This window comes from Medicago sativa, chromosome 1, assembly GCF_051527215.1.
Source record: "Medicago sativa cultivar Bolivia chromosome 1, Bolivia_mono, whole genome shotgun sequence".
Classification (NCBI taxonomy): domain Eukaryota; kingdom Viridiplantae; phylum Streptophyta; class Magnoliopsida; order Fabales; family Fabaceae; genus Medicago; species Medicago sativa.
In genome coordinates this window covers 10,888,311-10,914,844 of record NC_140749.1, presented here as the reverse complement: position 1 = coordinate 10,914,844, position 26,534 = coordinate 10,888,311, and the positions used below count along the sequence as shown (strand labels likewise).

Sequence of the window (26,534 nt, the reverse complement as noted above, 5' to 3'; positions counted from 1 at the left end):
AACAAATTAATTATCTAGGAGTTATAATTTAGGAGGCATTTGAGTAAATTGTTAGTTGATCAAGTAGTGGATGATACAATTAAATTAATAATTGAGTAGATATGAGTAAGGATGATTTTTGCATTTAAGTAAACTGTTTGGATGTTAAGCTTGATTGATAATTTGGGTGACACTTCAGAAAGTGATTAAGTAAAAACTTAGGCTTTGTTTGGGAGTTTGGAGGGGAGGGGAGGGTTTTGGAAAAAAGGAAGGAGCAAGTGGAAGAAATAGAAGACATTGGGAGGAGAGGGCTTTGGAGGTTAATTTTTTACTCATAATAAAAAATCCCCCTCATTTGGGGGAACTCAAAAATTGTATTGGGGGAGGGTTTTGGGGGGTTATGGAGGGTTTATATGAATTTTTTAAATCCATTCTATGTTGTTATTATATTCTTAAAATTAAAAGTATATTAATCATAAGTATTAGTTTATCATTCTCTAAAAAACTGTTCTTTCAAAAAATGTGAATTTTTTGTCCATTTTTCTATATATTTCCAACCCCCAAAGCCCTCTCCTCCCTTCCCCTCCAAACTCCCAAACAAAGCCTTAAATAAAATCTGTATATATCAAAGAATTGTAGATGTATATCGTAACTTTTTCTTATAAGCTCTAATGAACACTTTTATACAAATCTAAACTTTCAGTGAATCAAATCAGAATACCTAGTAATTAGCTTAATTGTTCCTTTACTGAAAGAATTATGCCTAGTTACATGAGGTTCTTATTCATGTATGGCTTTAGATTTATCCTTACATTGAGAATATGAGAACCATGTTTCCTAAAGAATATAGATCAAAGCTTTTGAAGAGAAGCATTGGAGTGATTTCATCTTTTTTGGAAGTTGAATGCTTTGATACCAAAGGTGAAGATAAGTGCAAACAACACTGAGAAACTAGCCACAACAATTGCAACCACTCCTAGGAAGTCATGTTCAAAACCAAAGTAATTCCTAACAAATTCTTCAACCCTTTGACCATTGTCAAGTGTGTTCATGTTGTGTCCATATTGGGAAGTCACCAATCCATTCAAGGTCCATGCAACAGGACAAATCCAATAGTACCATTTCCACCATATTGGTATTCTCTGCCATTGTTATCAATTTTTAAAGTTAGACCATGTTTAGATAAACGGTTTAATTACGCGCTTATAAAATAAACACTTATCATATAATAGATGTTATTAGGAAAGGTTGTTAGGTGTAACTCACAGATAAGGGAATAATGAAGCCTGAGAAAAGGCACCATATTGCATAGAATGAGGTGGATAATATGCCAGCAACATGTGGATTTGGAGTTATGGCCATTGTCATCATACCATAGTATGTATAGTATAAGAAACTAAAGTAAGTGAAGAAGAGATTCCACAAAACTTTCGAAGCTGTCCACTCAAATCCCATCATGGCATATACTATGATCCCATATACAACAGCTTGAACCAAGATGTGGGGAAGTTCTATGATAACCTGCAATTCATAATAAACAATTGTTGAGTTTTACATTTCAATTTCATTAGTCCTTGACAACTCTTTCCATTGAATGGTTCGTTTATCGAACTAGTCTCATATCTCTTACTTTTGTGTATTATTTATCGACGGTCCATGTTGTGTATGACTCATATTTGCTCATAAGTGAGTAGACTCTCAAACTTAGAGGACCGGATTATTTAAATGCAACATTCACTATGTTTGTCTCTATAACCCTATGCATTTCATAATAGAAAAATTACAACATTCACTCTGATGTCTGAGACGTAGACACAATAGGCCGAATTTTGTGATCAATCGTTGTTTTCTTGTTTGCGTTTATTTTGTTATCGATCGCTGTGTTCTTGTGTGTGTTTATTTAATGCAATAAGTAGCCAATATCTACTTAACGATTCATCTTGATCAGTAGTGATAATAACAATGAAAATGAATAATGGAGTAATTAATACCTGTGCAAGAGCATATGGCATAGCTGAATACATTCCTGCAGCTCTTTCTCTGTAGAAGACTGTTCTCTCAATTGCTACTATTGGTTGTACCGAGGCACCATTTACAACCCCTATGAAGGTAACAGCAGCATACATTGACCCCATTGCATTGAATAAATCTTGCTCCTTTTTACTGTGATTATTAATGATATAACATGGTAAGGATTTGTTTTGAATTTTATTTTTCATGTTTTAGTTATTGTAAGAACAACGTAATGATTCTATTTCAATATACCTTTTCGCGCCAACGCCCCAAAATATCAGGCCAAACAATATACCGGTCATTATAGTAAATAGGAGTCTAACAGCTGTATATGATGTATTCCTCCAATATGATAAATGTTGTTTCCACAAACAAGCTATACATTGTGCTACAAATGTCTGTGAATATTGAGCATCAAAGTATAGATCTTTTGAACTTTGAGAAGGAACACTAAGCTCTTGGATCAATTGTTTATTTCTCCTGAAAAATGGAAAATACTAGTATCAAGATCTTTCTGCGGTACTCCTTCAAAATATTAAATTTCAGTGAGGAATTATTAAAACAGAAAGTCCGGTTCAAAAGAATAAAGATATGAAAATATGTGAGTTTTTACTAAGAGTCTAACCGGTGTAGTTCTGAGTTTTTGTACACATCACTGAAATTGACCTTAAGATTTGCCTCTTTTCCTGCTGACGTAATTTCCAACATCCATGTTGCAGGATTATAACCATCTTTGATCTTAGGAATTCCTTGAATAGCCTATAGTATTCATGCACTAAGTTAATATACTAATGCTACAGAAGCTACTAATTAATATTCTCAATCTCATTTACATTTGACTCACCTCAAAGTACTCAATCAGATCGGAACAGTGGTCGCCTATTGGACCAGCGTATATCTGCTCCCCTCCCAATTTCAGAAGTAGCAGCTGAATTTTTTTTTTATTGAATCACTTAATTCTTCAATATGTAGTACTTAAAAACAAAATGGCGAGTGAAAATTCTTACCTCATCAAAGGCGTCAAATATATCTATACTTGGCTGATGGATCGTGCACACCACAGTACGTCCTGTGTCCACGGTGTTCCTTACTGTTCTCATTACAATTGCAGCTGCTCTAGCATCAAGTCCAGAGGTTGGTTCATCCATGAATATTATCGATGGATTCGCTACAAGTTCAACTGCAATTGTAAGTCTCTTGCGTTGTTCTGTTGAAAGTCCACTCTCGCCTGGCAATCCAACAAGTGCTTCTCTTAATGAGTTAAGCTCTACAAGCTCCATAACTTCCTCAATAAACATCTGCATCTCATAAAATTGAGTTCATGTTAATGATTATTGATTACTAGTACTAACTAGTTTCATGCCTCTAATTTGAAACAAAGAAAACAATTATACCTTTCTAGTTGAGCGATCGACTTCAGGCGGTAAACGAAGCCATGCAGAATATAGCAAAGATTCATAAACTGTAACATTAGGTGAATGTATGTCAAATTGTTCGCAATATCCCGATATGCGAGCGAATGTTTTTTGATTCTTCGGATAGCCGGCTATTGTGATGCTTCCTTCAATATATCCACTAGTTTTTCTTCCAGCTAAAACATCCATTAGAGTAGTCTTTCCAGCACCACTTATACCCATAAGAGCTGTTAGTACTCCTGGTCTAAAAGCACCACTAACACCCTTCAAAAGTTCGAGACGATCCTCGGAAACTCCTTGACTTTTCACTCCCTATATAATCAACATATAGACAAAATGCTATGGTAATTCTGATTTTGATTCCTAAATCCTTATTTCCATTTATGTAAATTAGTATTGTAGATTTATGAGAAATGCTGAGATGCATAAAAACATGAAAATATTGTTGATATCTTAACTAGAAAGGTACCTGTGGCATGTCAACAGAATATTTGATATCATCAAAACTGAGGGATAGAGGTTGAAAAGGAAGAACCATTCCTTTTCTTCCACTACTGCTAGCTTTGTTTTCGCCAACTGCTTCATCCATCTTTGTATCTGATTTTTCATCAAAATCATTATGTTATGGCTTGAATATAAAACTTTAAGCTATAAGTACATTAACTATGTCTTGGATCTAAAGGACTCACTAGAAGAGGTTTTTTGTGTCTGTGATTGAATGAACTCTTCAGCTGTTGAATCATTTCTCTCCTGCAATTTCTCTTGAGATAAGCCTGCTTGATCCTTTCTGAATGCTGCAAAGACAACATATTAAATGATAAAAAAATCATGTGGTAAGGAAAGAAGTACGAGTAAATTTCAATGTTCGAAATGAGAGACGAAGAAGTACTTACGACTGAGATAGTGCAAAGCCAATGCAAAGAGAAAATTAAATAGAAAAACATAACCAATCAAAGCTCCAATTCCAATCCAATACCAATAAGCTTGAGGGAAAAATCCGCGAGATTTCAGTATCGATACTCCCAATGTTTCATTGGAATTAGGAACAACCTGTAACATTCAAGGAAATTTATCTTATACAAAAATCTCATACCAAAGATCATTGAATTGCCTATCAGAAGATTTCTTAACTATAAAAACATTAAAAACAAAAGGGGTTGGTTACCTTTCTCCAACCATGTCCAAGAAATTCATTCACAGCTATAGCATTTTGTCCATACATCAATGGCGACGACCAATAACCCCAAAGAAACCATTTATGCACATCCTCTAATGCAAAATAACAATGTTATCATAAGAAAGATTCAATACATTAGGAACTTTTCAAGTTACATTACCATTTTTACTTATCTAGTACATCCTCAAATACAAATAAACAACTATATCATAAGTCTATTACATCAGCCAAGTTTAGAGTTACACTATAATTTCTTACCTCTTGAAATAACAAATCCTCCCAAAACAGTAACAGCAAGTAGTGAAAATGTTCCAAATGTGTTGGCCACTACAATATCCCTTCCTAATGCTGCCATAAACCGAAATAACGCAGACGCCATCTGATTAATGCATAGGACTACCAACGACTGTTTAAAAAACCTGCCAATCAGATTTATCATTAGGCTCAAAAAATTATTTATTAATAGCCTAGCTAAGAAAGTTTCATATGATTTAGTTTCAAGGTACCTTCCAATATTTGGGTCAAAGCCAATGGCGTAGTAAGAGATGCATTCCCAAATGGCAACTTCAATGATAGTTATTGGTATTTTGAGGATCCATGGTGGAAGAGAATAAGCCCATGAAGGATAGAAAAGAAGATCTCTTTGCTTGTAAAAGATAGGAAGTTTCATGATAGTCATATTTAGCTCTGATATTCCATTAAACATTGCCACAGTGACCGTGAAGAATAGTGCTCCCATGTATGTTTGTGCATCCTCAATGGTAGAGTGGTACATCTTGGTTCGTAGAAATAATGTCGTCGTCAAGATAGCTAAATAAGTAAGCTGAGAAGGATGAAAGACAACTTGCTTAATGTCACAAAAAGTAAAGATAAAAATAAGTAGAAAATGACACATGAAACACTTTATTTAACATTTTTATGGCATAAATGCACGAGGAGTCCTTTACTCGATCAAATTTTTGGACATAGAATAATGTTTTAAAATCAGAAATTTAAACTCACTTGTGTGGCTTTGAATATGTAGACAAAAGAATTTCTCTTCATAAGCAATAACTCTCTGCTAGCACAAGCCCTTAGCAGCTCCTTTTTGTTAATCCCATATTTCTTTGTGATCAAGACATTTGAATGAAATTTAGACTTGTCAAATGGATCGGCCAGCTCTTCTCCAAGTTGTTTGCCTACATGAAATAATTCGAAGGCTCGAGCAAAATCCTTGACAGTGACAAAGTTATAAGGTTCATCTTCACGAGCCCAATATTGCCATTGATCTTTTCTTGATGTCACCTATTGCATTGCATTAGGGAAAGAAAAAAAAAATAAATTTATTGAAAAAAACAAGAAACAATATTTTTCAAAGGAAGATTTATAGTGAATGACATTCATACTTCTTGTAAGAAATCAGCAACGCCTTTTCTTTCGGGACACTTGAAACCGGTCGATTCAAAAAACTCAAGTACATTTTCTTTTGGTCCTTGATACACAATTTGTCCATCAGTGAGAAGTAGTATATCATCAAATAGTTCATAAGTTTCTGGTGCTGGTTGTAGAAGAGAAACAAGTGCAGTTTCATTTAGAATATGAATAGATTGCTTGATTGAGTTGATTATCTGAAAAGTTGTTGAACTGTCCAAACCATTTGATATCTCATCCATGAACAACACCTTTATAGGTCCAACCAGCATCTCACCTTCACAAAATATTATTAATCATAAACCTCATTGTTTAAGTTTCAAATTAAGGTTTTCAGTTTCTTTGTCATGTTTTTCCTTGTCAAATAGATTATACCTGTAGTGAGTCGCTTTTTCTCGCCACCTGAGATACCTCTTATCATTTGGTCTCCTACCATTGTGTCAGCACAAACATCAAGCCCCAAAATCTGCAACATATCACAAAGGGGTAAATTAAAACCTTTTCTTGTTTCACAAGTTAACTATATTTGGTGAATCTGGACTATTACCTTAAGAATGTAGTCAATGACCACACTGTTCTGATGGCCTTCTATTGCTGCTTCCTGCATATTTTGAGTGAATTACTAGCTAATAAATTAAGAAGCTTTATCACAGTTCAACATGTTCACCATTTCAAACATAAGGATTCAAAACATAGTTTAGGCGCTGTTTAGATAAACTGTTTAACTAAGCACTTATAGACGCGATTACCATATAAGTGCTTATGTCTAAGCTATTTCAATGACAAAAGATAAAGTAAAGTCAAACTATTTTAATATAAGTTATAAGCTGTTTTCATAAGCTATCGTGGAGAGCTTATGGAATTATACGGAAATGAGCTTATGGACATGTCATAGGCTCTTTCCATAAGTTATCCCAAACTGTTTCACAAATACTACGTCGGTAGATAAGATCAGATAAGTCAATCCAAAAAGATTATTTAATTCTTACCTTCATATAGGCATTAATATCAGGATCTGGTTCAATCTTTGATTCCTTCTCTTTTCTCAGCAGTTCAGTCAACATTTCTGCGTAGTGATGAAATTCAAAACTCTGATTAAGATTGGTTTAAAATATTTGGATTTATTTGAAAGATTTTTTCTTTTCTCTTTCTTTACCGTAATTTTGTCCAACCCCTTGACATCTTGCTGAGAAAGCTAGTGTCTCTCTCACAGTCATTTCTCCAATGTGATTATCATGTTGACTTATATAAGCCGATGTTCTTTGTGGAACAAACTCTTCTAGTCCTTTCCCATTGTATGTTACTCTCCCAGATTGCTGAAGTTTCATCACCAATCTAATTTAGTTATTATCTTGTAAATTCAAATTTAAACTATGGCATAGTATTGTCAAATTCAAATTCCATGTGGTAAATTTCTACGGAAAAGGACATTATGACATAGTATTTCAAGTGTCTGAAATGGATTCATCCGGTAAATGCATCACACAGTTTTCAATATCTACCATCTGATTTGAATCAAAGGTAGAAGTTATTTAAAACTGATTTTGTTAATTTTGAATTTAACTCTCCAATTTCAAATCAATGTCCAAAATTGTTTACGTGTCTTGTGTCTGCATTAGTGTCAGGCACCGACAATGTGATTATATTCGGTTATGTCAATTTTTCAAATTATTACTGATTTCGATGTGTCAGTGTCAATATCGTGTATGTGTCAGCGATCCATAGGTTATAACTAATCATTGATTCTTAGAATTACTGAACTGCATACTATTTGAACCCCCCTTTCTACCCTAAAATGATTGAAACCTTAGTTTCTTTACCTTCAAATCTTTGCCAAGTCTTCCAGCCAATGCCAACAACAAAGTGGTCTTTCCAGAACCAGGTGGCCCTAAAAGCAATGTCATCCTACAAAAATCTCAAAATCTTAATAAGTAAATATAGATATTTATTGTAATATCTAAAATAATAATCAAAAAATGAAAAACAAAGAATTTGTCTTAAATTCACCTTCTAGGCTTTATGATTCCACTAACATTCTGAAGTATATGTAACTGTTTCTTTGGACTTGGAATTATTTGAAGATTATTTAAACACCCCTTAAAAAACAAAAAATAGTATAGAATGAATAATCAGATACAATAATCCAATGAATAAAGTAAGAAATATTCTTTGCAATATTGAATTACCTCTATCACATTCACAAAGAAGTTAAATAATGTAGGTAATGCTCTACTTCCAACATAAACTTGTGCTTCCACATTTATATCCTCAAATCTAACTTCAATTGTTGGAAGTTCAAGTCCAACTCTGTGCAAGGTTTAGTTTAAAAAAACTATATAAGAACAAATATTTCAATCCAATCTTAAAACAATTCTGGCCCTTAAAGTTAGTTATAAGGTCAAACTTTTACCACTGAACCGACACCTCACGAGTAAAAAACCATAATCTTTTTGAACAAGAATTAATAATCAAAATGGAACCAAATTAAGAAATATTATTAATACCTGTCCATTCTTTCCTTGAGTTTCAACAAGAACTTTTCATTATCTTCTTCAGCAATCTTCACAAGTCTTTCTAACAATGCTCTTTTCTCTACCAATTTAAGTTGAATTGTTTCAACATCTTTTCCTTTTTCTTCTCCTTTGCTCTCTACATTTTTCTTAAAGCATTTACTTGTAAGAATTCTCTTTATTGCAACACACTTTAGAGCTTCCTCATCATCTTCACGTTCAGATTTTGAGAAAACATCCATGCAATGGTTCTTCCATGTTTTAGTGTCACTCCTCTCCATTTAATTGATCATATACAACAAAGTATATATTATTCTTCCATGTTTATGGTATATTTATAGAGGGGGATATAACTAGAGTTGAATTTTTTCAGATTAGTTAAATGGATAATGGAACAGAAAGATATAGACAAAAATTCGAATTTATGTTTGTACTTGTATTTTAAGGTGCACTAATAGCTATGTTAGTGTAAAAGACATGTGAAATGATAAAGCTAACTAAGAATCCTCCAATGGTATCTATCTCTTATTATTGTGCCACATCATATTTAATCCAATATTATTCTTTTTTTTGGTAAGTTTGTATGTGCTACATCAAATTAATTGATTTTTGTTCTTAGCTCAGTTGGTAGGAACAATGCATATCAGGGGTTCAAACCCTGACACCACACAAAAAAAAATTAATTGATTTCAAAATAATCCCACATTAGAATTAATGTATGATTTTGTAAAAAGATTATCCTAAGAACTTGGTTTTTAATAACATAAGATAAGATTTACACAATTATGTCACGTATAAATGAAATTGATCAAATGGTTTGCCTGATTTAATATCTATCCATAAAGATCGGACTATTCATATTGTGATTTGATATTAGGATTTTCCCATATGATTCGAAATATTAAATCACAATATATGAATAGTCTGATCTTTATATGTGCGAAAGCATGAAATCTATAATCTAATTTTTTTTTTGGTGAAATTCACCTTAAAAATGAATAAATGAGTTGTCCGGGGTTTGAACCCTAACCCCTACATATATTATGCACTCATACCAAATGAGCTAAATTCACGGGGATTATAATCTAAATTTAACTACACGTTATAAATAATGATATGCAGAACTAAAAGGCTACCCAAGAGATAACAAGAAAAAACATAGTGAAATTTTGATGTCACAACTAGAAATGGGTAAATAAGTGAAAGAAAGGGAGGGAAAAAAAACATATAACTGGCCTGACGGCACCAGATTATTTAAGAATTCATTCAAATCAATCTATAAGCTTGGAACATAAAAAATTAAAAACTCAAATTGACTTTATTGATCAGAAACAAACAAAGGCTAACAATGTTTTGAAAACACTAACATTGAATTATCGTCCAAATTTTTTGTTTGAGTGTGAAAACATATACTTGATTGGATAAGTTTATTTATAGAAATGATTTTTATATTGTTTAATAAAACTTAGGTAAAAACGATATTGTCAATTTACATTTGTATACAAGTAACCTTACAATCAGAAACGCCAAATTTTACAGTGATTAATTTGCTAACTCATCACAATTAAAATGAAATTGATAACTTTTTATTTTTTATAAGGGTTTGTCTAAATAATGTGTATCACTCATCTTGATTTTGTAAATCAAGAAAGTCTTGTGTCTCTTATTTATATTATTAAAAGTTTTATATATAATATTATTTGCCATTTGAACATTGACATTTGGCATATGGTATACATCATTGGATGTGGAAACCTCTAGGATTGAACAAAGACACTTTGTCATATACTGTTGGATATATACACTCAGTTCCGATCAAACCTATGATAATAAATTTAAAATTGGATTTTATTTTTTTGGTACAAATTTAAAATTAGATTTTAAATGCCATTTCTTGTTACATTAGACATATGGAGTAACAGAAAAAAAGACATTAGACTTATGGAGTTTTCTAGCTTACGTCGGATTGATGTCTAATTGCATCATTATATTATATTCATGTTTTTTTTAAGAATATTATATTTATGTATATTTCTCTTATTTTAATGTTGATAGATGGAAGAAATAACAATACTCATTAAAAATGCACACGCATAAACAGATGAGTAAGGGTTTAAGTTACGATCAAGACATTTGTCCTAATAATTTTGACATTTTGGTCAGTTTTAACTTATGAAACTTAAATTAATGTAAACTAAATTTTTTTTGGTAGATAATATAAAATATTTGTATAGGTGCATTTAATTACATTTTATCATTTAGATATTTGTGTAAATAAAAATTTAATATGATAATATGTATAAATGGTAAAAAACTATTTTTTTTGAAGGAGATGGTAAAAAATTATTAATTGTCCATTGCGAGTTGTTTTATCTAATTATTCTTTCTAACTAGAGATAACCCGTAGGAGTAGGGAAAAAAAATGAAAGTTTGACGTCATGGGTGTCATATTCAACTTTCGCTATAACTTGTTGGCTTAACTGTAAAAGAAATTGACGAATAAATCTAATATTTTTAGAACCAATTAAGTTGTAAAGTTTGATTTCCTCTAAAAAAAATTAAAAGTTTGATTAATTGGAACCATTGCATGTAGGTTCAAGGTTGATAAGATTAACTAGGGGTGTTCAAAACCGAACCAACCCAATAGAAAAACCGCAAACCGAACCAACCCAAACCGAAACCACAAAAAACCGCATTTGGTTCGGATGTATTCGGATCATTTTTTTACTCAACCGCATGGTTTGGTTTGGTTTGCGATTTTTATCTTACCAACCGAACCAATCCAAACCAAACCACAACATAAGAAAAACACTAATTAAACATATGTTACCTAGATCAATACTCAAATAAACTCAGTGGAAAATTTTATAAAATGACATATATTTTCTCTTGTTAAATTTCTTCTTTGCTTTTTATTCCAAAAATGTATTTTATGTGCTACTTGAACTTTTAGATAATAATGATAAAACCTTAGTTTTTTGCATTTCTTACAAAATAAGATTACTTTATGTCTACGTTTTTAATTTGATCTATGTAGATGCAAACACTGTTGGATAAAAATAAAACTGTAATGTTGGATGAAATTTAAAACATTGTGGTAACCATAAATGAAAATATGTTGTGTTTTACCTTTTTAACTTGATTTTAATGTCAAAAACAAAAAATTGAATTGTACATTATTGAAAAAACCGCACCAACCGATCCAACCCAAACCGCATTAGTTTTGTTTGGTTTGGTTCGGATTGTATTTTAAAAGTCAACCGAACCAAACCAAACCGCATGCATTTTTATCTTGCAGTTCGGATGACTTTTAACCTCAAAATCGAACCAAACCGCACCGCGAACACCCTAAGATTAACAAACAAGTCACCAAACTCAATTGGTTAATGAGCAATCGATGAATCGGCAAACTTTAAATTATCAAATTTTATTGGTTAAGAAACAAACTTTTTTTTTTTAAGAGGTCAAGAAACAAACTTATTTCATTTCTATAAGAGTGATGTTTGTAATACATTTTGAAAAAAATAATACGAGGACTAGAGTAAGACCTTAGAGCCCTTGCAAGCATGTGGCCAACAAGTTTTGTTTGTCGATCTTTCAATTTTTTTTTTTTTTAATCGTTTAACAAAATTAATCCTATAGTTTTGACTAGTATAAGACATTGACACTCTTCCTTTATGTGTGAAGTTTAGAAATAAAACAATTAGTATCTTTTGTCGTGTTTTTCCGACTAATGCAACCTCATATGCCTCAATTTTAGGTTTATAATATTAAGCCAAAGGTTAAACATATACCTATGGGTTAGGTTAATCCTACTCCAATAGTACCAATAAACAGCATGAGGGAAAAAGCACTACGCTTAGGAATCAACAACACTAGAAAACTTTGTAAAAAATAAATAAATTCTTCCTTTTTTTACTGGGATCAAGACTAACTAGAATTGTTGGGGCAATAAACATCTATCTCGTTTGCATTTTGGATACTCATATAACCATCTAAGACCGTTGAAGTGACTAATTCCAAAAAATTTAGCATCGTTGAGGACAAAGAAATTGTTGAAGTGACTATTTATCCGGTGATAACATACTTCATGTTAATAAAAGATCCTTTACAGGAAGGTTGGCTAGAGATTTAGTGTAAAAATACTAGTCCTACTAAGTTGATAATGAGAATATTGCAACCTTTTTGGATTTGATTTGATGGATGTTTATCATTACACAAATGAAGGAGGAGCCCTATGAGATGAAAGGGCTTCTTCCAATTTTTTGCGTGGCGTCTTTTTCAAAACCAACTTCCTACGAAGGATAACTCACATACAATTTTTTTTGCGTGGCATTCTTCAACACCATGCTCAACTTTGTGTCAATAGGTGTGGTTTGGAGGAATCAGTGGAACAACTGTTTTTATCTTCTTCTCATTTTGGTTCTATTTGGCAACTTCTTCAGTGATGGATTGGTATATCGACGATTGATCCTGTGCTTATCTAATCATTTTATGCAATATGGTCAAATGGGTGGAAACTCAAAAAGTGTTCGGTTTGTTCTAAATTTAATAATCTAGTTTGCGTGAGTTTGGTTATATGAAAAGAGCGTATTAATAGAATTTTTAATACCAAGGAATCACCAATACAGAAAATGTTGGATAAAATTAAGTTTATCTCCTTTTAGTGGTTGAAGGTAAAACATATTAATTTTGTTTTTTGTTATCATAATTGGTGGCTTAATTCATTAGTTTGTTTGGGTATTGGCTTGTAATTTCTTTGTTTATCTGACTATGATGTCAGTGTAACTGTCAGTGAACTCTTTTGTTAGACATAAAGTAATTTATATCAAACAATGGTAAAATGTATAAATTCTAGTCTTTTTGTTCCTATTGTTTCTTTTACATAAGAGTAACTCTTTTGTTTTACATGCCAGGTGGTAGCATGAATAAATAAAATTCTAATAGTAAAAACAATATTTTCCCATTTGTAGGAATACACTTTGCACTTCCTCATATGCTATGAATAGGAAGGATTTGCTAACTTTGATACTAAGGACATTACAACCTAGAATTTGCATTATGAACGATCTTTTTGTCAAAGAATCATATTTGAAGTGATTTCATCTTTTTTGGAAGTTGAATGCTTTGATGCCAAAGGTGAAGATAAGTGCAAAGAACACTGAGAAACTAGCCACAACAATTGCAACCACTCCTAGGAAGTCATGTTCAAAACCAAAGTAATTCCTAACAAATTCTTCAACCCTTTGACCATTTTCAAGTTTTTGCATGTTGTCTCCATATTGAGAAGTCACCAATCCATACAATGTCCATGCAACAGGACAAACCCAATAGAACCACTTCCACCATATTGGTATTTTCTGTCATTGTTAACCAATTTTAGAAGTAAGTTTATGTCATGTATTAAACAAAAGATGTCATGCAAAGCAACCCTTCCACCCCTACATGTAAAATCTCAGTCGTTGGATTAATCTAACAAATAGAGATCAAAAGTCTCGGCAGTTAGATTAGTCCAACAACTAAGATTTAACTGGAGAAGATGGAGGGATGAATTTAGATTGTCTATGGTCGGCAGTCTCACACATTCACGTAGTTATCACATCGGTGGTCATTTAATCAAGATTGGACGGTCCATATTTCAAACTCAGTATTTTAGATTTAAAAAAAAAACATATGCATTGAAATTTGGACTGTCAGATCTTAATCTAATGGTCATGATGTGTTGATTATGACTGCAGCCTGCAGGCAGTCCAAATCAATGGAGGGATACATAGGATCCAAGTCTTGGAAAGTTTAATGAGTAGGCACAACTAACCAATAGTTTAATAATAATAGTTGACACTCATGCTAAAGTTATTCTAATGTTTTCCTAAACTTTTGATTAATTGTGTCTAATAAACTATAATGATGCAAGAATGGATCAAAGATGTAAAGATTGTGACTTACAGATAAGGGAATGATAAAGCCTGAGAAAAGATTCCATATTGCATAGAATGAGGAGGACAGTATGGCAGCAACATGTGGGTTGGGAGTGATGGCCATGGTCATCATACCATAGAAGGTGTAGTACAAGAAGGTGAAGTAATTGAAGAAAATATACCAAAAGAATTTTGATGCTGTCCACTCAAATCCCATCATGGCATATACAATGATCCCATATACCAGGGTCTGAACCAAGATGTGGGGTAGCTCTATAATAACCTAAAAATACAATACAATAATTTAAGAATTGGGAAAACAAGATTGTTTGGTCTAACTTCTTTTAAGGATAAGAGAAGTAAAAAATAAGATAGGTCAAACAGACTCGTTGAAGGACTCCGTGCAGATAGGGAAAACAAACATTCACGCAGTGAAGGAATCTCTACTGTTGGATGAAGATCAGACAACTCGTATTCTCATTTCACATAATCGCCTTTAAAATAAATCTCAGAGTACAAGTCATCCGATCTTCATTTAACAGCTGAAATTCACGACTGTGTGATTACATAGAGAATCCAAGTTAAAACAAAAAAGTCATATCACTTGTTCTACTCAAAGAATTCCATGCATTGAACTTTACCTGTGCTGCTGCATAAGGCAAAGCAGAATACATTCCAGCAGCTCTTTCTCGGTAAAAGACTGTTCTCTCGACTGCTATTACAGGCTGCACTGAGGCACCATTTTGTACTCCAATAAAGATAACAGAAGCATACATTGATCCCATTGCATTGAAAAGATCTTGCTCCTTTCTCCTGTAATACAATTCCTCTGAATTTCATTTTTTACATTGCTTTAGTAATCATGTAAATGTATTGTTTACTTTTCGCACGTACCTTTTCAAGCCAATGTTCCAAAATATGATTCCAAACAAGAAAGCTATTAGTGTTGTAAACAACAGTCTAACTGCTGTATATGACGTGTTTCGCCAATATGATAAATGCTGTTTCCATAAGCAAGCTTTACATTGGGACAGCATAGTTTGTGTATATTGAGAATCAAAGTATAACTCCTTTGAATCTTGAGGAGGTATACTTAATTCCTGGATCAATTGTTTGTTTCTCCTAAACAATTAAAAAGTATCAGTAACCAATAGATTAAAATCTTAAACACTACTTCATGGACAAAGTTTAAAACATTAGTACATAGCAAAATAAGATATAAGAAAGAATTCTAACCGGTATAGTTCCGAGTTTCTGTATACATTAGTGAAGTTGACCTTAAGATTTGCTTCTGATCCTGCTGTTGTAACTTCCAACATCCATGTTGCAGGATTATAACCATCTTTGATCTTAGGAACTCCTTCAATAGCCTATAGTATCCATGCACTATGTGAATATAAATATAATATATACATTCCAATGTAACAATAGTAGCAAATATGCTTAATTTCATTTACATTAGACTCACCTCAAAGTAATGAATCAAATGAGCGCAATGGCGGCCTAATGGACCAGAATATATTTGCTCACCTCCCAACTTCATAAGTAGAAGCTGAAAAGGTTGAGATTGAACCATTTAATTAACTATGAAATTTATCACCTAAAAGGCCAAAACAAAATTCTACCTTAATGGCGGTAAGATTTGTTACCTCATCAAAGGCGTCAAATATGTCAATACTTGGCTGATGGATCGTGCAAACCACAGTACGTCCTGTGTCAACGGTGTTCCTCACTGTTCTCATTACAATTGCAGCTGCTCTAGCATCAAGGCCAGAGGTTGGCTCATCCATGAATATTATCGATGGATTTGCTACAAGTTCAACTGCAATCGTTAGTCTCTTGCGTTGTTCGGTTGAAAGTCCAGTCTCGCCCGGCAATCCAACAAGTGCTTCTCTTAATGAATTAAGCTCTACAAGCTCCATAACTTCCTCAATAAACATCTGCATCATCACATAAAATTTAGTTCAAGTTTATAATCTATGGATTTAATTCATATATATACACTGCCAGTGTAAAGATATTTTACATTGTCAATCAGTCATAAATGTTAAATCATTAAAAACACTTGACTTTAATCATAGATACCAAGTCATTGATTTGATTGGATACAGTGTAAAAAAAAATTACACTGACAGTTAATACAAATTAAACTCATACTATACTACATCTCAATGCAATCTGAGCAATCTTGTGGTGTTCAAATCTTTGTTTAAGGCTTTTGAAGATTATTGTACCTTTCTAGTAGCTTGATCAACTTCAGGTGGTAAACGAAGCCATGCCGAATATAGCAAAGATTCATAAACTGTAACATTAGGTGAATGGATATCAAATTGTTCGCAATATCCCGATATGCGAGCAAATGTTTTTTGATTCTTTGGATAGCCGGAAATTGTGATGTTTCCATCAATATATCCGCCAGTTTTCCTTCCAGATAAAACATCCATTAGAGTAGTCTTTCCGGCACCACTTACACCCATCAAAGCAGTCAGTACTCCAGGCCTAAAGGCGCCATTGATACCCTTCAAAAGTTCGAGACGATCCTCAGAAACTCCTTGATTTTTCATTTCCTACAATCAATATAACGGTCAAACATAAATGAGAGTGACTGAGATCCATAAAAGCATGAAAACACTTTGTATATTTTAAATACAACAAAATGACCAATAACATGAAAATAGAAAGGCTAATTGAATTGTGAGTTAGAACGTCTTAGAAGTATGTAAAGTACCTGAGGCATGTCTACAGCGTATCTGATTTCATCAAAAGTGAGGGATAGAGGTTGAAAAGGAAGAACCATTCCTCTCCTTCCACTTATACTAGATTTATCCTTACCAACTCTTGCAGAAAACGATCTCGATGGCATAAGTCCTTCTTCTGCTATCTTTGTTTCTGTTTTGTCATCACAGTCAAAAATAGGTTATGGCTTGAATACCAAACTTCAAACAAGAAAACAAAAAATCTAATAACATTATTTCAAGGACACACCAGAGATTTTCTTTCGAGTCGGTAACTGAGTAAATTCTACAGCTGTTGAAGCATCTCTCTCAAGCAGTTCCTCCTCAGATAGACCTGCTTGATCCTTTCTGAATGCTGCAGATGCAACATATCCAATGATCAGAAAAAGTTCCAACTAAAGTTCAAAATCTCAAAAAGAGATATGAAAGACGGTACTCACGGTTGAGATATTGTAAGGCCAATGTGAACAAAAAGTTGAATAGAAAAACATAACCAATCAATGCTCCTACACCAATCCAATACCAATAAGCTTGTGGGAAAAAACCGCGAGTTTTCATTACCAAGACTCCCAATGTTTCATTGGAATTATGGGTAACCTGCATCATTCAATTACTTTTGTCATAAATATATCTTTCTAAAGCTCATTGTTACTCTTAGAATTTATTCATTATTAGAAACAAAGGGGATTGATTCATTACCTTTCTCCAACTATGTCCAAGAAATTCATTCACAGCTATAGCATTCTGTCCATACATCAACGGTGACGACCAATAACCCCACAGAAACCATTTGTGCACGTCCTCTGATGCAAAAAAAAAAAAAAAAAACAGATTTAACATTGAGATTAATTCATCGCTTCTGTAAACAACCATTCGTCATTAACAAATAATAAATAGAGCCTGAAATTGTTTTTTGTATCCCAATCATCTTTAATGTCTTTTAAAACTTGTTTCGTTAGTCCATGACGTTTTGTCAATATGTAACAACAAGAAATAATGAGATAGATGTGAAAAAACATTAGCGACTACTCATCATATTAGTTTACTTGAGGGACAAGTAAGAGAAATTGTGTAAATTTTAGAGACCAAAATTGGTTATTTACTCGATTCGTTAAGTTTCATTACAATTTTTTACCTCTTGAAATCACAAATCCTCCCAAAACCAAAACTACTAGTAATGCAAATGACCCAACAGTGCTTGCAACTATAACATCCCTTCCTAATGCTGCCATCAACCGAAATAGTGAAGAAGCCATCTGGTTAATCAACAGAATTACCAGGTACTGTTTTAAAAGCCTGCCAATAAAATTTTAAAATGAGTAATGATCACTAGAAAAAGAATTGAATTGGCAACAAAAATTAGAAACAGAAAAATATGAAATTTGTATATCAATTTTGCAACTATATTTAGCGACGACAGAACCAGAATTTTTTTTTTGACAAAAGAACCAGAGATGTATTTGATTTTTTGGTCGCTAATGAGTTTTTCATAATAGTAAATTTGTAGCTTAATTGATGATTTGTGATGTGGTCACTTCTTGCCTTAGAAAACTTGGATCATAGCCAATAGCATAGTAAGTGATGGCTTCCCATATGACAGCTTCTATGATAGTTATTGGTATTTTTAGAATCCATGGTGGAAGAGAATAAGCCCATGAAGGATAGAAGAGAAGATCTCTTTGCTTGTAAAAGACAGGAAGTTTCATAAGTGTCATATTTAGTTCTGATATTCCATTGAACATTGCTACCGTGACTGTGAAAAATAGTGCTCCCATGTAAGCTCCTCCATCCTCTACAGTATCCTTATGCATCTTAGTTCTTAGAAACAATGTTGTTGTCATGATAGCTAAATAAATAAGCTGAAAAGGATGAACATGGAATTCATAAAAACCAAGCAAAATATATGAGCAATATTAGTGTTTGAATGTTGCTCACTTGAGTGACTTTGAAAATGTGGACAAACGAATTTCGCTTCATAAGCAAAAATTCTCTGCTAGCACAAGCCTTCAGAAGCTCCTTCTTGTTAACACCGTATTTCTTTGTGGTCAAGACACTAGGATGGCATTTTGACTTGTCAAAAGGATTGGCTAACTCATCTCCAAGTTTTTGACCTATGTGAAATATCTGAAATGCTTCTGCAAAATCCTTAACAGTAACAAAACTATAAGGTTCATCTTTATTTGCCCAATATTGCCATTGATCTTTCCTTGATGTCACCTATTGCATAACATTAGAACAAAATCAACTTCACATTAATATAAGAAATAAAATGATTTTTTAAAGGAAGACTTAAAAGTGAATTAATCAAACTCATACTTCTTGTAGGAAATCAGCAACTCCTTTTCTTTCAGGACACTTGAATCCCATTGATTCAAAAAACTCGAGTACATTTTCTCTTGGACCTTGATACACAATTTGCCCATCTGTGAGCAATATGATATCATCAAATAATTCATAAGTTTCTGGTGCTGGTTGTAGCAAAGACACAAGTGCAGTTCCATTCAGAATATGGATTGATTGTCTGATTGAGCTGATTATTTGGAAAGTTGTTGAACTGTCCAAACCAGTCGATATCTCGTCCATGAACAATACCCTTATAGGTCCAACCAGCATCTCCCCTTTACATTTTTCACCAAAAAAAATAAATAAAAATCATTATCAATCAACCTCCTTTTAAGTTTCAATTTTAAGTTGTGACTTTAATTCATATACACCGTCAATGTAAACATTTTTTACACTATCAATCAATCGCAATTGTCAGATCATTAAATACATGTGAATTTGGTCATAACAAATTCTGAAGTCACACGCATGACATATGATTTATTGACGGTCTAAAACTGTTTACAATGACGGTGTATCAAAATTAAACTCTGGCGTTGTTTACTCATGCCGGTCCTGATAAATAAAATACCTGTTGTGACTCTCTTTTTCTGCCCTCCTGAAATACCTCTTATCATTCCATCTCCTACCATAATGTCAGCACATATTTCCAGTCCCAAAATCTGTAACATTTTAAATAAGAAAATAAATAAAAAATAGTACATTGCTTTACAAGTTATTTATAGTCCTTTCATAATGTTTGATGAATCTAGAAACTTCTTACCTTGAGAATATAGTCGGTTACCACACTTGCCTCCTGTCCTTCTAGTGCTGCTGCCTGCATAGTTTTGAATGAATCATATGATCCAGAGTAAAAAAATGCAGTTTCCTTATAATTTAAATTATTTAGAATTTCGAAGACTTATTTCTCACCTTCATATAGGCATCAACGTCAGGATCTGGTTTAATCTTTGCTTCCTTCTCTCTTCTTAGTAGTTCAGTCAACATATCTGAAAAGTAGTGAAATTCAGAATTCTGATTAAGATAACTTAAGAAGATGAAAATTTAATCAAAAATGTTTTCTTTTTCTCTCTTTATTCTTCTTGTAATATTGAAAATGAAGAAACTAACCATAATTGTGTCCAACCCCTTGACATCTTGCAGAGAAAGCTAGTGTCTCTCTCACAGTCATTTCTCCAATGTGATTATCATATTGACTTATATAAGCTGATGTTCTTTGTGGAACAAACTCTTCTAGTCCTTTCCCATTGTATGTTACTCTCCCAGATTTCTGAAGTTTCATCACAAATCAAATTAGTTACTATAATTAAAACGAGTGAATAGGCAAATTGGTCATCGAAATTGTAAGCATTAGTCAAATAGTCCCTCATTTTTTTAAATTAGCAAATGCATCCCGAAATTGTAAACATCATTCAAATTGTAAACATCTTTCCTTAACTTCTACTTTGTGTCAATCTCACATCAATGGCAGCATACCGGGACTAATTTCCCTGTAAAATTTAGGTCATCTTAAGGAAAAATTTGTCACTAATTGCAATTGTGTGGGACCAACTATTGGCAAATTAGTCTGAGAAACCTAAGTTTCATAGAAAAACTTAGTGATGGTTGGTGGTATTAGTGTGAGATTAACGTGGAGGGGCGGCATATGTAGTGAACGTGTCACGTCATAGTCCCTAATAGTAAAATTTTACAAGGGACTAGTTTGACCGACACTTTACGATTTTAGGGATGTATTAGCCAATTTGCAAAAAAAAATAAAGACAGTTTAGGCTGATGTTTAAAATTTTGAGGACCAATTTACCTATTCGCTCTAATAATAAAAAAAAAAACATTATTCAACTAATTTTATCCCATCAAAAACAGATGAAAATTTCCTCCACAACATTAATGACACCAAAATTCGGATTCTTTACCTTTAAATCTTTAGCTAGTTTTCCTGCCAAAGCCAAAAGCAAAGTGGTCTTTCCAGAGCCTGGTGGCCCCAAAAGTAATGTCATTCTACAAAAAGTTTATTATCAGAACAAGAAAAATCTAGCTGGAGAATCTAAAACATCAAAAAAGGCAAAAAAGAAAAACAAACATAAATAGTCATGAATTTACCTTTGAGGCTTTATGATTCCACTAACATTTTGAAGGATATGTAATGGTTTCTTTGGACTTGGAATGATATGAAGATAATTTAAGAATCCCTTAACAAATAGAAAAAAGATTATTTTATAAATAATTAAAGATAAGGGTAGATATATAGCAGAAAATGGCATGTTGAATAATTACCTCTAACACATTAACAAAGAAGTTGAGCAATGAAGGTAAAGCTCTGCCTCCAACATAAACTTGTGCTTCAACATTTATATGCTCAAATCTCACTTCAACTGTTGGAATATCAAGTCCAACTCTGTACATTTAGTTTAACAAAAATCAATCATAACTCTAGGCATAAAAAATCATCAATTTTTCCAAATGAAACCATGCTTCAAAATTTAAACTCTCAAATCACTTGTAAAAACCAATTCACTCGTCTCTTTTTCAAACTGAACTTCATGTATCTTGCATCATAAACAGCTTTGAGCACAATATAACTTGAGCATCAAGCCGATGCGTTAATTCATGAACTCTTGCTTGTAGAGTGATAAACAATGTTTCAAACATAGCATAATTTGAAGAAATCGCTATAGTTCTGCAATACGCTAATTAGTACAAAATGTTGCTAAATAGTATAGCAACGCTATAGCAGTGTTGCGTAGTAGAATTTGAAAAAAGTACTATTTTCTGCGATCAGTTATTGACAAGACCGCTGCAATTTGGACTGCAACATCAAGATTTGTTATGTTTCTGAAACCGCGATTAAGGAAATCGTGAATTTCAGTCTCTTTCAAACTTCATGTATGTTGCATCATAAACAATTGCAGTTTAAAACCTTGATCACAGTCTCTTTTTATCTTGCTTTCAAAAGAAGGAACTCCAACTGCGACTACAACCATAATTTAAAACTTTGGCGAACTGTTATAAACAAGTAAAGACATTAATTCATACCTTTCAATTCTTTCCTTAAGTTTCAACAAGAACTTTTCGTTATCTTCTTCAGCAATTTTCACAAGTCTCTCTAGTAAAACCTTTCTCTCAGTTAATCCAAGCTTTTTTATATCAATCTCTCTCCCTTCACCTTCTTCATTATTGATTATACTTCTTCTAATCCTTAGATATGTAGGAAGTCTCTCAATAGCAGCCCATTTAAGAGCTTCTTCATCGTCTTCACGTTCAGAAGTCGAGAAAACATTCATGCTATTGTTCCTCCATATGTTAGAACTACTTGCTCTTCTTAAGCTATCAACTCTTGATACTTCATTGCTCTCCATTGTTTTGGTCTCTATACAACTGCAACCTCAAAACTGAGATGTTAGTGAAACCAAACTGTGGTATACATTTTTTTGTTTTTTTAGTTCAAATGATTTGTTGTATTCTCTTTCATGACAAAAGTGTTACTATATGTTTACATGGATTCCTTTTATATCTCACTGCTTTTGCACGTTATTTATCTTTTTTTATTTCAAATGTCTTAAAATAAACAACTCTTTCGATTTTCAATACAGAATTAATCGTACTTAAAAGATCATGCTAGTTTGTGTCATAATGATACATGCTAAGGAATTTAAAAGAATAAATATTCTCTTAAATTTTTCCTTCAAAAAAAATATTATCTTAAATTTTGTGTATTTAATTCATTAAAAATTTAAAAATTAAATTCAATACATAGGTTTCTAAAAAATATTTAATTTATTAATTTGTGTCTTAAGAACACGTTTTCTTTTTATACAAGTTAAAAACACATGTTAGCATTTCCCTTTTAAATTTATAATAGCGATAAATAGATGAGATAGTTTTATAGTAGAGATTTTTTGAGCTTAATGAGAGGTGCCTTAGAAAAGCATGTGTACTCCCTTAGCGTGATATTAAATAAAATTTAAAAGAAACAGAGAAAATGATTGCATACCCCTCCCTAGTATGACTAGATTCAATTAACAAAATTAAATATAAATTGATTGATGGGTCAATTAAACGACTATAAATTGATGGAATCATTGACTATTTAATATCACTATGTTGAAACATGTTACGAGATCCTCCTTCTTCTCAAAGGGTTATGGAACTATATCATCCTAAATATGAATTTTTTTTTTACTATGCCTCTAAAACTATAAAAAAAAAAAAAGTTAAATATCTTTTTGGTCCCTATAAATATGTCAACTTTTTGTTTTAGTCCCTCTAAAAAATTTCTTCAACTTTTAGTCCCCCAAAATTTTTCATTTTCACTTTTGATCCCTCCCTAAATTTAAAGTAAACTCATATGTAAAATTCATATTTTTGAATAAAATTTTTCAGAAAAATTCATAATATTATAAGAATCTCTCCCCAAAAAAAATAGTATTTTTTAACAAAACATGAATTTAATATGAATTATCAACCAAATATGAATTTAATATGAATTATCAACCAAAACATGAACTTACGTTAAAAAAAATAGTATTTTTTAACAAAATATATACTGTATTATTTTTTTTTGATGGAATATATGTTCATATATGTAAGTAAGAATCTTTCACGTTACAATATTTATAATGTATTATCAACCAATAAGACACGTAAATTTTATTATAAATCTTTAATCAAATTGATGATTTCTCAATTTGCATGTCCTTTAATCTAATTTTCTCTTTTAATATAAATTTTTGTGTTAATGTAAATCTTCAATAAGATAGATGGTTTCGTTAAAACTAAATTCATTTGTTATTTTTGATTTAAGAGAAGACAAGAGTAAATCCAAATATTGAAAAAAAAAAAGTATGGGAGAATATTACGAGAATAGAGAAGACATATGAGTAAATCCAAATATTGAAAAAAAAAAGTATGGGAGAATATTACGAGAATGGAACCAACGAGAATATGTTAAACGCATTACGAAAATACATTTCAACTTTTTAAATAAATTGTACCTATTAGGTACCAATATTTACTACCAATATCTAACAAAACTTTCATCCTCTAAAAAACTTTTTAAGTTTAAAATATTACATTTGTCAAGGTAAAATTTCTACTTTTAAATTTTTTAGCATGTGTTATTAGGACACAAATTAACATAACCATTTTTATTTATCATCTATTTTAAAGTTGTATGAAATAGTTAAATGGAACTATTTTCGTGATATACTCTACTTAAGTATTCCTTTGTTCCTTATTAATTGTCACTTTTGAAGGAAAAGTTGTTTCTATTTAACTGTAATTTTCAAAGTTCAATGCATGCATATTAATTATTTATTTGTCTTGTCAATAATACCCTTAACTATTTATTAAAAAAGATAAATAGATGGAATGAGATAATAAATTACAGGTAAAATATAAGTAAATATATGAAAAAATGATAATATTTATCGATTGTGTTTGGTACGTGTGAAAAGCTACAAAACAACGCTTAATTAAGTGACTAAAGAAAAACTAAAGCACAACAAAATGATGAGGGAGACATATAAGACAGGCATTGTCAATTTACACTTTCAAATTTTCAAAGACGTAAGAAAGCATGATATGGAAAACATACGAAGTTGTTACACGATGGAGATGTCCAACCAATAGAAGAAAGCAAGAGTTTTCATAATGGTATACCCTCCAAAAGGAAAGGAAGAAAGAAAAAAACTAACGTGGAAAAATAGTCCATAAAGTAAGCAAAGGTGGAAAATGACTAGCATACCTCAAAATTGTTCCTTATTAATTGCTATAATCTTTGCGTCACTACTATGATATGATGATGAGCACGTTGAAGTTGTTTTCATGGAAAATGTAATCTTATCTTTTGATGGCAATATCATTACTTTCTTATGATCACACATTGATATTTGATTCTTGTACTACAATGCAACAGAAGGGTAGGGTGAAATCATATAGTATGAACAAAAAAATGTGGGGTAGGTAGGACTTTAGTGTTTAGACTTGGGAGATAAATTATTGAAACAAATTATAACAAAAATCCATGATATACGTAGGAATTATGCAAGCAATGCTTAATGTGTGTTTTGTGTGTGCTTAATGTGAGGCTAGAAATGAGCTTCAAGTTGAAGTCATTTGCTTCAGTCATTTGGTATGTACTCAATGCTTTACAAATTGCAAATTTTATGAGGACTCTTCACATTGTCGGTTGTCAAGTTTTTTATAGAGTTCTTTTTTTGAAGACATCAAAACAAAAACAAAAAAGAGGCTTAAAGTATTTAAAGAGTTCTTTATGGGTTTTTTTCTTTAAAACTTTTTTACTTTTTTTATTAATAAAAACCATTTTTACTTTAGTTTCAAATTGACTTTACGTAAAAAAAAGTATTTTAAATTGCCTTTTTCTAGAATGATATTTTTAAAAAATAATAATAAGTATGTAACTTTTTGTAGTTTTAAACTTCTTTCTCACTATTTTATATTTGGGTGTTAATTTAGTGGTTCAACTGTTTTAAATTAAGGGTTGAAGAAATAAGAGGTGTTAAAGTATCCAGACTCAAATCTTAGTAAAGGAAAAGTAATTGTCCGTAATTTTTTAAGTTTTAACCTACTTTCTCACTACTTTATATGTGGGTGCTACTTTAACGGTTAAACTGTTTTGAATCAAGGGTTGAAGGAATTGAAGGAGTTAAACTATCCGGACTCTAATCTTAGTAAAGTAAAAAAAAAAATGATAAATAATTACTAACATTTTCTTATGAAAAAATCATTTGTGTGCTACTTCCCCTTCTCTCATTTCTAAGAAAAGTGTTTTAAATTGACTTTTTCTTTAATGATATTTTTAAAAAAAAAATAATAACAAGTAAGAGAATGTAATTTTTGAGAGTTTGAGAGTTTTAAGTCTTTTTCTTTTTTGACAAATTGAGAGTTTTAAGTTTCTTCCTCGCTTTAATATACTTGGGAATTGGGATGCTACTTTGGGGTGGATACTACGGTGGAAGAGGTTGTCATATCTCTCACCGTAGACAAGTACCATCAGATTAAGATGTTTCACTGAT

At 32.0% G+C, this 26,534-nt stretch overlaps 2 protein-coding genes across 3 annotated transcripts; both read right to left on the bottom strand.

Moving 5' to 3' along the window:
* Window positions 1-621: 621 nt before the first annotated feature.
* Window positions 622-8,813, bottom strand: LOC146952592 (pleiotropic drug resistance protein 1-like). Its single transcript, XM_085703554.1, has 24 exons — window positions 8,499-8,813; window positions 8,181-8,301; window positions 8,002-8,090; window positions 7,815-7,899; window positions 7,151-7,310; window positions 6,984-7,060; window positions 6,542-6,595; window positions 6,370-6,460; window positions 5,970-6,271; window positions 5,587-5,868; window positions 5,091-5,407; window positions 4,843-5,003; window positions 4,573-4,676; window positions 4,301-4,457; window positions 4,097-4,201; window positions 3,877-4,004; window positions 3,387-3,719; window positions 3,000-3,290; window positions 2,837-2,920; window positions 2,618-2,751; window positions 2,245-2,472; window positions 1,971-2,142; window positions 1,246-1,500; window positions 622-1,121 (listed from the first exon to the last, which is right to left on the bottom strand). Exons 1-24 carry the CDS (start codon window positions 8,783-8,785, stop codon window positions 864-866), a joined length of 4,275 nt encoding a protein of 1,424 aa, XP_085559680.1. The 5' UTR covers window positions 8,786-8,813; the 3' UTR covers window positions 622-863.
* Window positions 8,814-13,326: 4,513 nt separating this feature from the next.
* On the bottom strand, window positions 13,327-25,548 carry LOC146952591 (pleiotropic drug resistance protein 1-like). Of its 2 annotated transcripts, XM_085703544.1 has the most exons (25): window positions 25,244-25,548; window positions 22,534-22,875; window positions 21,775-21,895; window positions 21,601-21,689; window positions 21,414-21,498; window positions 20,611-20,770; window positions 20,413-20,489; window positions 20,264-20,317; window positions 20,072-20,162; window positions 19,474-19,775; window positions 19,093-19,374; window positions 18,700-19,016; window positions 18,293-18,453; window positions 17,857-17,960; window positions 17,598-17,754; window positions 17,408-17,512; window positions 17,151-17,311; window positions 16,657-16,989; window positions 16,072-16,362; window positions 15,891-15,974; window positions 15,659-15,792; window positions 15,317-15,544; window positions 15,064-15,235; window positions 14,451-14,705; window positions 13,327-13,864 (listed from the first exon to the last, which is right to left on the bottom strand). In XM_085703544.1, the coding sequence occupies exons 2-25, from the start codon at window positions 22,854-22,856 to the stop codon at window positions 13,607-13,609; spliced, it is 4,344 nt and encodes a 1,447-aa protein (XP_085559670.1). In that variant the 5' UTR covers window positions 22,857-22,875; window positions 25,244-25,548; the 3' UTR covers window positions 13,327-13,606. The 2 variants fall into 2 exon arrangements, with proteins under 2 accessions (XP_085559670.1, XP_085559662.1); XM_085703536.1 differs by lacking the exon at window positions 25,244-25,548 and having other exon boundaries at window positions 22,534-22,978.
* Window positions 25,549-26,534: the final 986 nt, after the last annotated feature.

Excerpts from the sequence above, each read along its gene's own strand:
- LOC146952592 (XM_085703554.1), bottom strand. The coding sequence starts at position 8,785 with ATGGAGAGGAGTGACACTAAAACATGGAAGAACCATTGCATGGATGTT. Across the intron at positions 6,596-6,983 it reads ATATTAATGCCTATATGAAG|GAAGCAGCAATAGAAGGCCA; the intron begins GTAAGAATTAAA and ends CAAAATATGCAG. Across the intron at positions 1,122-1,245 it reads GCTTCATTATTCCCTTATCT|AGAATACCAATATGGTGGAA; the intron begins GTGAGTTACACC and ends TAACAATGGCAG.
- LOC146952591 (XM_085703544.1), bottom strand. The coding sequence starts at position 22,856 with ATGGAGAGCAATGAAGTATCAAGAGTTGATAGCTTAAGAAGAGCAAGT. Across the intron at positions 21,499-21,600 it reads GGAATCATAAAGCCTCAAAG|AATGACATTACTTTTGGGGC; the intron begins GTAAATTCATGA and ends AACTTTTTGTAG. Across the intron at positions 15,545-15,658 it reads AGAAACTCGGAACTATACCG|GAGAAACAAACAATTGATCC; the intron begins GTTAGAATTCTT and ends TTAATTGTTTAG.